Consider the following 11,999-nt stretch of genomic DNA (forward strand, 5'->3'; position numbering starts at 1 on the left):
TTGGCGTTTTCTAGAGCAAGGATGGACTCATTTTAGCTCGCTAGCATTGACGCTAAATATTTAATAGCATTTAAAATGGAACGCCAAAACGGACGTGCGTCACACTAAAACCTTGCAGATCCGGGTCGGCAGTGAGGTGCCATCACTTTAAAATAATATATTTGTACTGGGGACCCCCGCACCATGACAAGCACTTGGAATGTAGGAGTTGAGTCATTCAATTTCGTTTGAATTGGTTCCACAGATAAATATTGTGAAAATAGCAGATAGCCTGTAGATTGGCTATTTTCAAATGTTTTGCCTCTTTCTTACGTTTGACCAGTTTTCATAGTATAGTTTGTTGACCTACTTTTGATGCAGTATAATGGTCTTTTTCCTTGTCTTTACATTTTTCCCCTATTCAAAAACACTTCACTGTCACTTCACTGACAACTGGGGACCTTCCCACAATCCTGTGGGGACCCCCCTGGGGGTCCCGACCCACAGGTTGAGAACCACTGGTGTAGAAGACCAGAGTCTGTCAGTCAGGACCAGCCCTGACGGCAGTGCCAGCCAGGCTATGTGTTCTGCCAGGCCGTGCCCTGCTGTCAGGCCAGGCGAGACAACACGCTGCCCTCCTTCTGATTCGTCGGCGCCTGCAGGGCAATCGGTCAATCTGTAGTACAGCTAAACTGCATCCTGAGGTCATTACAGTGAGCAGACTCACTAGAATGTGCCTCTCTATAGCACTGTGGCTCAGAGATACCATCTGACGTCTGACTTCCAGGAGAGCAGGCCAGGGTAATGGGCATTCAGAGTGTAACTGGACCCTTGTGGTGGCTTCTACACTACAGTACAGTTGGAGGCCATCGGGACAGTTAACCCATTTTGGGCGGGAACCCCTTTTGGTGTTTTAAACATTATGTTATAATTTAGCTATTGAAAAATAGCAGATCTACAAGCTCATAGCGCGCCACCGAGTGGCGCGCTACGAGCTTGTAGGTCTGCTATTTTTGAAAAATCGTGAAAATATTTATTTCAGAAAACTGGAGGATTTAGAAGGATTTTTTTTAAATGTTGAGGTCAGGCCTAAATGGGTCAAATGATAAGGGACAATATCGGTGGCACCCAACTGTACATGTTAAACTGTGACTGGACCCTTGTGGTGACTCTTACACTACAGTACACGCCACTGCAGCCTCCAGAATAACTTGTATTGATGCTGTATTAACTACTTCAGCTGGGACCCCACTTTAAGAACCACTGTGCTATACCTGTAAATTATTTAAGATAAAATATTAAATTACACGTTTTCCCCGTTTCAATGGGTTAAGCAAATTAAAACACATGCTTATTCGTTTCTAAGTCTACAGTGACCCTGTGTATATAATATATAATATATTTTTTACTTTAACTTATCTTTTTATCTTTTTAACAACTTTAACCATTATTTTATACTTTAAATTCTTTGGCAAATATTGTAATAATAAAGGGGACATTTTTAACTCTTTCTAACTTTGCTTCTGGGTGTCCCTGGAACAAAATATTTTGAGATGGGTTTCCTTGGCCACATACATTGTCATTTTGGGTCCTTGGGTCCTTGACATGAACACGTTTCAGAACCACTGAGAAACATGTAGCAACATCCGTTTTTCATGTCTTCTAAATGTTAGGATTTAGAAGACATTTGTAGAACCAGCCTCAGGTCTTAATGGGTTAGTAGTACACAATACAATATATATCTGTCATGAAGCTTTGTGCTCTAATCTCTTGGACAAACACCACCGGATAAACAAAGCCCTTTCCAAAACACGTCAACACCAACGTGTTCTCCTCCTGTGCCAAGAGACTGGAACAGAATGGAATTTGAAACGTTTTAGCCAAAAATGTTTCCATGGTCAAGGTGTTTTTTGCAGAAACGTTTCAGATTTCGTCCCGTTCTCCGGCTTCAACCAAAAGCCCTCGGGGGAGTTTGCTTTGTTTTCTTTGCCACGGATCGATGCGCAGGTGAGTGACTTCTGGTTTATTCCAGAGACCAAAGGCATAACAAACACACGTTCTCAAACGCACTCCAAACAAACAAGTAAAAGTACAGCCCTCCTCCAGATGGAGTTGGACGGTGGCCAACTGGGAAGTAGTGCGGGGCCATTGACCCGCTGATCCACAGCCGTCTGTCTCACTGATGGGACATGGCTGGGTGTTTTGGTTTTGTCCCCCAGTCTTCACACTCATTCCTCCCAGGAATAGTGTTCTGGGCTGAGTTGTCCAGAACTCTATGGGATTCAGTCATGCTCCACATACTGTACAAATGAAGTCTGTGTGCAAACAAAGGTTGCATACAATGATGCTTTGCGGTTGCTAACCACGATGGCACAGCACCTGCCAGCTGTTTGTTAACTTGTGGGTGCCTACCTGTCAAGCCCTTTTAAGAAACTTGTATTCATGTACAAATGCATGTGTTGATTAGAAGAATCTGACAAATGTGTTATTGTGATTTTAATCAACCCTCTGAAGAGTTCTAATTGGTTCTGTTCCATGATTTGAAGACATTGGCACAACAGCTTCTAAAGACTGTGAGCATAATGTATGTGGGCAGGCCGTTACGTAAGTCGGACTGATTTTATGTTTTCCCAAATCATCACAATGTCATTCATCATTCATCACTCATCACTTTTGGCGTCTTCACTTTTCTGCCATCACTTTTTATCCTCAATGTGTACTTTGCTCAGCCAATCAAAATTGATTGATACGGGGTGATCAGTCAATCAAATCATTGTGTTTGTGTTCACACAAACAGACAAAGCTGGGCATAGGAGGGGCTAGCACCCCTCAAAAATGGCTGGATTAATGTCTATTCTATTATACAGTATAGACTGTATATGATTACAGTCTCACAAGTGGACTGCATTTATATAACACCTTTCTCCAAAGTGCTTTACAATGTATTTCACGTTCACACCCAAATTCACAAACCAGTGGAGGAGGAAACCATGCAAGACACATGCTCATCGGGCGCAGTTAGGGGTTCAGTGTCTTGCTCTTCAATAAATTGTGGGGACACCCCTCGGGGTCCTGACCCACAGGTTGAGAACCACTGATCTACAGCAGCATTATACTGGATGAAGGTTTTAACGATACCTCCACAGCGTCCTCACAGCCCAGATGGATTGGAAGGGAACAGATCGGACAGTGCGTCCCCAAGGCCTCACACAGGATATCCTTTCCACTTCACTGGTTATTAATGGAGCCTGTAGGGGAAGGTGACAGGAGGACAGCTCACTCTCGAGGGCTATTCTCTGAACTGGACTCGGTTCCATTCCATGGAACTAGTCTCCAGCAGGGGAAACAAAACATACATGCTTTTAAACGTTGGTTCCAGGCCAAACGCGGAATACCTGCCCGTGTTGTGACAGATCTGACTGCCTTTTTTTCCTGTTGTGATCCTTTGTTATACACTAACGGCATGATTGATGATGGGTTGTGTGTGTCTCTGTGTGTTGTCCAGGCAGTGTGGTGAGCCTAGATAAGCCCCCCTATGAGGTGAAGCTCCGCGCCTCATCCCTCACTTCCCCTCCCAGCATCAACAGCAGGACTGAGGGATGTCACAGGGCTTCCTCCTTTTGGCAATACTCACTGTCTCCCCCAGCATCCAGGTGAGAGCAACCACACACATTCCTACGTAGAACACACACACACACACACACACACACGCACACACACACACACACACACACACACACACACACACACACACACACACACACACACACACACACACACACACACACACACACACACACACACACACACACACACACACGTTTCTAAATTGCACATAATGCAGGACGCAGCGGGACGTTGCGTTATTGAAAACGAGCACTTCCAAACTATGACACTTATCACCTGCACAGAATTTCTTGATAGAAAGTAGCTAATAACATGTCTATGGCGGATTTTTATAAAAACCAAAAACTGGGCAGAATAGAACATGGATAATTCAAGCTTTCCGTACAGCTGCAATGTTGGTGAGTTTAATGTTGTCCGATAGGAAATCCGATAGGACTCGGAAAGTCGTTTTTAGCCACTCAGTAGGCGTTCCCACATAACAAACGTGTACGATGATGTCACGCTCATAGTTCTCTATAGTAGAATTAGTCATATAGAATGGGAAGAAGGTGTATACTGTACGTGCACCCCAGGTATTTCTAATCAGTGTTTCTAGATTGGAAAAAATGTGTACAAAACGAGGAGCTACAGTATGTTAAAAAAGTTGCCAAAATGTGTTGGGAGTTGGTTGCGTACTATTACTAACCCTAACTCTAACCCTAACATCGGTCTTAACCGGCCACGTAAGTAAACATAAAGCGAATTAGTTGTATAATGCAGTTTCACAATGTTTTCGCTTCGGTGGCAGTAGTTTCACTTCCACGTTTCCTAATTGCAGGCACCAGTAAAGCCTGGCTCCATTGCATGGTCTTGATAAGTAACCTACTGGTGATTAGGCCATAACATTAAATGTTATGGCCTAATCACCAGTAAAGCCTGGCTCCATTGCATGGTCTTGATAAGTAACCTACTGGTGATTAGGCCATAACATTTGAAGCGGGTGAACTGTAGGGCACAGGCATGGTCAATTATCTGGCCACGGAGTCATACTAAAAGCTAAATGGTTTGAATTAATTCAGCACCCCCACAAATCCCTAGTTACTGTAGATGTCCTACAATCTCATATTAGCCAGGAGCTCCCTCTGGTGTTGTGCCCTAAATCTAAATCCCGGAGCGGTTGCGCAAAGACCCGCCTGGCAAAGACCCGCCCGGCAGCACTGTTTAATGCAATGTATTTGTGTGTGTTATACGTTTTTTTTGTTGAATTACTTTTAATGAAATTACGCCACCCTCACAAATAGGAGTGAGGGATCCTATACAAACACATTAACCATAGAATTAACCATATACTTATATGCTGGACAATGTGCTGAACACGGTAAGGTTCCACTAGTTGGTATGGGTTGAGAATGAACAGAACCAGAGGCTGATGTAACAAAAGTGTCAAGTTTATTCAACATGTAGAGAACAAAAAAATATATATAATAAATATATAAATAAACGTGCGTGCCTGCGCGTGCACACATACCAGCATGTATGCATGCAGGTATATATATGCATGCATGCATACTCCCCACTACTTCCCAGTAGGTCGGGATAAGCTTAGCTCCCCCGTGAATCGCTGGGCAGAGGTCTTGTTTGTTTGTGTGTGTGTGTGTGTGTATGTGTATGTGTATGTGTATGTGTATGTGTATGTGTATGTGTATGTGTATGTGTATGTGTATGTGTATGTGTATGTGTATGTGTATGTGTATGTGTATGTTTGTGTGTGTGTGTGTGCGTGTGCGTGTGCGTGTGCGTGCGTGCGTGCGTGCGTGCGTGCGTGCGTGCGTGCGTGCGTGCGTGCGTGCGTGCGTGCGTCTTTCATAGAACACATAGAACTGCAGTATGTGTTGCCACGCAGCATGCTCATCATGTGCTCCATTGCCTCAGGTGTCCCCTGCTGCTATCCTGGGTAAGTTGGTGGACAGCTGGAACTTATACAAGGAGGAGTGCCTGCGTAACAACAGCCGAGACCGCCTGAGCACGGGTGAGCAAAACATACTGTATACTATAGCCATCCTATATATTAAAATCACACTCGTGTGAAGTGAGGGCGCTCTTATCATCATACATCCTCATACACCACATTCCGTGCCCAGCCAATGTAATCATCACAAAAGTCATTCCGGCCAATCACCTTTGGCACTTTTCTGCCCTCAGCTTGTATCTTCAATATGTACTTTGCTCAGCCAATCAAATCATCGATATGGGGTGATCAGCCAATCACAAGCCAATGTTTGTGTTCACACAAACCCGGAAACTGGGCATAGGAGGGGCTAGCACCCCTCAAAAAGTGCCTATTATGGCTAAATGCCAACATTTCAATACAGTAATGTGTTGATATTAAAACGAAAATGTACCCATTGTGAATGCAGAATCTTTAGTGGATACTAGTGTAGTAGTAGTACTGGGAACATATTATACCCGGATATATACTTCAGTAGTAATACTTCAGTATATCATACACAATAAGGCAAGGCAAGAATTCAGACTTCAGAAGAATGAGTCAGTTTACTCGAGTAAGGGAGCCGAAACTTACATGACCTGTCATTGCAATAGAAACCCAGTCTGGCTCATTGAACAACAGGGATTCACAGTTATACCTGCCCACAGCTACAACCATGGAAACCAGGAAACAGACATGCATGTCACATGAGGGTCTGTTGATTGATGAGGTCAGAGAAAGAGCTGAATAAACAGTCACTGAGTCATTCCACGAAACCGGTACGATTTGGACATTTTTAAAATTCCACGAAACCGGTACGATTTGGAAATTTTGAAAATTTGACCGAAAGGTTTTTCTGAATACCCCACAATATTAAGGGCATCTTTAGCTATCAGAAAAACATATTTTCCCATCTCAGGCATTCAATTACTTTTTTTTATGTATTTTTATATAATATGATAACAGGGTTGAAAATTATAACGGGGTTGTGACAACCCCGTTATACACAGGGTTGTGATTTTTTATTGAAGATGGCCACTACACTACCTTTGGTGATTAAGAGGAGACAACATGGCATGCATTTGATTAAAAAATCAGATATATTGTTGAAATAACAAACATAAATTTCACAAATAATTGTTTTCTATCTTTATTCCATGTAACAGAGTTGAGCTGTTATGCTTTACGACCACATGTGAGAGTATAAATTACTCTAAAACATTGTAAAATAAGGTGTGAGATTGCCTCTTTCTGTAGCATGTTGTTCAGAAGACTTGTAGAATGCCACTTAATGTTTGAGAATGGCTTGTGTAACGGGGTTGAGTGCGATTGGGGGACAGAGCTATATGCTATTTTAATGATTAATCATCTATTTATTCAAAAACTAAACATGACCAGCAATAAAGCACCGATAGATTTATATGTGAATGGCATAATTTATGGATTTTTGTACATTTTTAATAGTCATATCTCAAGTCCACTTTCATCGAAGGCCATTGGGGACATGAAAAAATTGACAAAATAGGGGGTGTCTACTGAAAGAAAACAAGATCATTTCTGATATGAAGATAAAGTCCATGTAATTTTTACACAATATTAAAGGGAACATTTAAATTGATTAAAAAAGCTTTTAAAAATACATTTTGGTGACTCAATCGATAAAATACACCTTAAAAGGTAAGAGGGACTGCAAATCGTACCGGTTTCGTGGAATGACTCCACTACTGTCTTAGGACAGTGCTATAGGCCTAATAAACAATAATCATGTGAGTCCTCACTGAAGATGAGATGTTCCAATGGTTACTTCCTTTGAGGCAAACTCATAGAACACAGTTCATGGAAAATAGTTAATATTAAATGTTTACTCCTCAGAATTCCTCGACACCATGAATGCCAACACTCACTACTGTTTGCTGTTGGGACATTCACTAGTCGGAAGAAACACACCATTGAGAAAGTTTAAGGGGTTTTATTGACATGAATAAATGAACGAAATGGTACAGTAGGTTCTGGGGCTGGGTCGTCTTGCGGTGCGCATGGACTGTCACCCCCAGCAGGAATCTGAGAAATGGGAGAGGGAGAGAGAGTAGGAGAGAAAAGAGAGTTTTGTTTTGATCGTTTTGTTCCACTTTATAGCGATGTAAATGTATGTTTTCTCATGCCATTAAGGCTCCTTTTAGGGGAGCAGGGAAAAGACTATTGTGGAGCTGAAAGGGTGGAGGTGGGATGCGAGAAGCCTGTAGGAAAGTGGCTTGTTGTCTGCGACGCAGCGAGACGGGTGAAACATATATAGGATTCTGGGTGGTTTTGGGTGGTTATAAATAGGGCCAGGTAGATTGGCGTGGAGGGCAGGATAAGGTGTTTCCCTGCATCCTGAACATCTGTTGTTCCAACTCCATTAATGATATCCTAAATCCCAACTGCAGATTCACCATGTACCACCACTATTCTCAACATGAATGTGTTATATCAGGTAGAAAATACATTTGTGCAGACAAGAGCGAGAGAGACGAGGAAAGAACAAAATTATGTTAATAGAAATGTCTGCACATATAGCCTGTACTTTTGAATTCTGAACTGGTATAGAGCTGAGAGCTGAGAGCTGGTATAAAGGGGTATTTCTGAACTGGTATAGAGCTGAGAGCTGAGAGCTGGTATAAAGGGGTATTTCTGAACTGGTATAGAGCTGAGAGCTGAGAGCTGGTATAAAGGGGTATTTCTGTACTGGTATAGAGCTGAGAGCTGAGAGCTGGTATAAAGGGGTATTTCAAACCACTTATTTGTGTGTTCTTTCTCCCTAGGCCTTGTGTGCAACAGGACATTTGACAATTACGTGTGCTGGCCTGATGGACAGCCCAACACCACGGTCAGCGTGTCATGTCCGTGGTACTTGCCATGGCACCACAAAGGTAAGTGTCTTGGATGAGATTCAGACTCGCAGCCCAAATCCGATTTTTGGCCTGGGAAGAACACACGCACACACACACACACACACACACACACACACACACACACACACACACACACACACACACACACACACACACACACACACACACACACACACACACACACACACACACACACACACACACACACACACTGGTCTCAGTCTGGACACTCGGACACTTACTTGTTGTGAGCTTGTCGTAGATCGGCTATTTTCGGCGAGCAACACACCGTAGCATTAGAAGAACCGATGCAGATAGGTCAACAACATCAGAATGCAAATACAAAATTGTATTTTTGAGAAACAAATTGGATGTGGCTGCAGTCACTGCCTTGAGGCCACATTATTACTCCCAAATAATACGCTGTGTAGTGAATGATGGCTTTGATTGATTGATTGAAAATAACATTGGGTACATTTCAAACGAAAGCACAAGTCAATACAAAAACCGCTATGAGGATGAAACCAGAAAAAGCACTAAGACGTGTTTCAGGGTCATAATAATAATGGAATGCATTGCAGCGCTTTTCTATGCATGTGCTTACTCAAAGCGCTTTACAATTCATACATTCCTCCATTTTCAATTCATCAGAAGATTTAAAGACGTACAAATATCTATGAAAAACAGGAAATCATCATTAAAGAAAGGGAAAAAAAGGAAAAACATGTACAGTAATTACAGTGTGGCGTGCGTGCGTGCGTGCGTGCGTGCGCGCGTGCGTGCGTGCGTGCGTGTATGTGTGCGTGTGTGTGTATGTGTGTGTGTGTTTTAGTCCAGCATGGAATGGAGTACCAGCAATGTGACGCAAATGGCCAATGGCTGCTTAAGAGGAATAGCAGCGAGTGTGAAGCTACCGATGAACCCAGCCTGGTAAGAATATGCGGGAAGTTATTGTTGAGGCTGTCTGATTTCTGGTTTCTAACACTTGTTGGTTTGTTCAGAAATGGGTTACGCACATCTAGTTTGTCACTGGTTCTGGACACAGAGTAACAGTTTAAAATAATAAAATATCTGCACAAACAAATTGGTTGAGAACGTGATGCAGTATAATCATTGTTAGAATCAACGTTCTTATCAGTGATTCTGTTGAAATGTTCTAAAATGTGTGCGTGTGTATGCTGGTGTGTGCTGGTGTGCGTGTGTGTGTGTGTGTGTGTGTGTGTGTGTGTGTGTGTGTGTGTGTGTGTGTGTGTGTGTGTGTGTGTGTGTGTGTGTGTGTGTGTGTAGTTCTATGGACAGTTCCTCAGCCCATTTCGGATCATATACAGTGTGGGTTACTCCTTATCGCTGGTTGCCTTGGTGTTGGCACTGGGCATCCTAATATGCTTCAGGTAACGCTAACTGTTGAAAATAACATTAAATATTTCTTGAGTTGCTGATTCAAATTTTGGTATAGTTAAGTAATACACACAAACTAACGGAAAAATAAATTATTAAAATATTATAGTTCTTTCCTGGGATGTAACAAGGTTGATTTTACTGTAGAATCTAAGACACACTCAGATGCTTGCTGTAAACATACACACAGACAAATAAAACAAAGATGCTTAAGGACCAGAAATGTACAATTTAGGCATTTAACAGATGCTCTTAATACAGAGCGATTTACAGTATGCAAGGAAAACACGGGGTAATGCATCAAATGCATAGACGTAGTAATTTAAGATCATTACATAGGTAAACCAAGAACCGATCATCAGTTTAAGCAGTATAATATCGAAAAATCTATAACCTGTACATTGAAACTATACACACTATAGAATGCCAGGTCTACAAATTACATGGCATCTGTCTGTTTGCTGTTTGCTAAAGCGACTAACTCCACCACCTCTCCCCATCTCATGCTTGTAATTGACAATATATAAAGTCACCACACCAACTTTGATGAGGCAGTATTGCTTTGTTGTCAAAATATGAGGTTTTCTTCATCTCCTAAAAAATGAACATTTTGGGGTTAGGTGGTTTCTTCCCGACAGCAGAGATATACAGTATATACTTTCCATTCAGCACCATGTGCTACATGTTTGCAGTGGTGGAAAGTAACATTAGAAAGTACATTTACTTAAGTATACTGTACTTAAGTACAATTTTGAGGTATTTGTACTTTTAGTGTACTTTTACTTCACTACATTTATTTGAAAACTTTAGTTACTAGTTACTCTGTAGATTTTGATTATTATTACAAAACATACATTAACCACTTCAGCCCTCTATACATTCCGGCCATTTGAAAATAGCATTGAGCTCAGATTGAGGTGATCATACAAAACATCCATGTTTTTGGAGTTCAATAAAAAAAGTATTTGCCGTGTGCCCCGGAAATGATCCCATGTTCCCGGAAGTACGTCAATTCCGGTGGTGTCGCTTCAAATAGGGGCCGTGCGGCCTGACAACCGTGGCGCTCTGAGCCAACAGCACCATCTAGTGGCTGGCGGGGGAAGTGTTAAGTAAAAACTTTAGTACTTTTTTCCACTGCTGCATGTTTGATCGTTAACTGTCGTTAACCAGGAAGCTCCACTGCATGAGGAACAACATCCACATGAACCTGTTCGCCTCCTTCATCCTGCGAGCGATGTCCATCCTCATCAAGGACGCCCTGCTGGAGGCGCCCAACCTGAAGATCCTGACCCACGACGACATCAGCAGTGACCAGGGGGGCTTCCCCAGGGCGCCCGTCTATCCGGTGGAGGTGGCGGTCAGCAATGAGGTCATTAGCCTGTAAAGTATATATTCCTTTAACTCATTTTTTTTATTTTTTTATTTTTTTTATTTTTTTACTTACTTACTTACTTACTTACTTACTTACTTACTTACTTACTTACTTACTTACTTACTTACTTACTTACTTACTTCTTTGTTTGTTTTTGTTTTGTTTTGTTTTGTTTGTTTGTTTGTTTCATCTTACATATTTTGGTCAGTGTCATTGTTGTTGTTGTTGTTCCATCCATTTTTGATTGTCTTATATACTCATTCTGAAGAAGAAAAAAAAGTCGAAAAGTTTGAGGTTATTCCAACCGTATGCAATTACATTAACCCATTAAAAACCGGGAAGGCATCTGCGTCATATTAGCTTTTACAGCTTCAGAGCTTGTACATCTGCTATTTTTGAAGTATTTAAAAACATTGAGAAGAAGACATTAGAAGATTTATTCTAGAAGAACAATTAGAAGACATTAGAATCTGCCTCAGGTATTAATAGATGTATTAATAAATAATAATCATAATCATAATAATCATAATATTAATAATGTAATCTCACAATAGTTTGAACTTAATTCAGCAGAATTCAGTTCAGTGTTGACCATATAAGTTGACATGCTGCTGTGCATGTTCCATGCTGCAGACGATGGTGGCGTGTCGCATTGCCCTGGTGATGATGCAGTACAGCATCATGGCCAACAGCTACTGGCTACTGGTGGAAGGAATATACCTCCATAACCTCTTGGTCATCACTGTCTTCACCGAGAGGAATTACT

General features: G+C 41.8%; 1 protein-coding gene across 1 annotated transcript in view; it reads left to right on the top strand.

Moving 5' to 3' along the window:
* Positions 1–3,578: 3,578 nt before the first annotated feature.
* The window catches only part of gcgra (glucagon receptor a), a gene marked incomplete at its 5' end in the record, with an annotated part of 18,441 nt that continues 10,020 nt past the window's right edge, over positions 3,579–11,999 (top strand). Inside the window, 7 exons of the mRNA XM_079521565.1 lie at positions 3,579–3,632; positions 5,518–5,614; positions 8,374–8,481; positions 9,296–9,393; positions 9,751–9,854; positions 11,032–11,230; positions 11,867–11,999. The exon at positions 11,867–11,999 is cut by the window's right edge and continues 27 nt beyond it. Coding sequence (XP_079377691.1) covers positions 3,579–3,632; positions 5,518–5,614; positions 8,374–8,481; positions 9,296–9,393; positions 9,751–9,854; positions 11,032–11,230; positions 11,867–11,999 — 793 coding nt within the window. The remainder of the gene's footprint in view (positions 3,633–5,517; positions 5,615–8,373; positions 8,482–9,295; positions 9,394–9,750; positions 9,855–11,031; positions 11,231–11,866) is intronic.

Source organism: Electrona antarctica (assembly GCF_951216825.1).
Source record: "Electrona antarctica genome assembly, chromosome: 14".
NCBI classification, from domain to species: domain Eukaryota; kingdom Metazoa; phylum Chordata; class Actinopteri; order Myctophiformes; family Myctophidae; genus Electrona; species Electrona antarctica.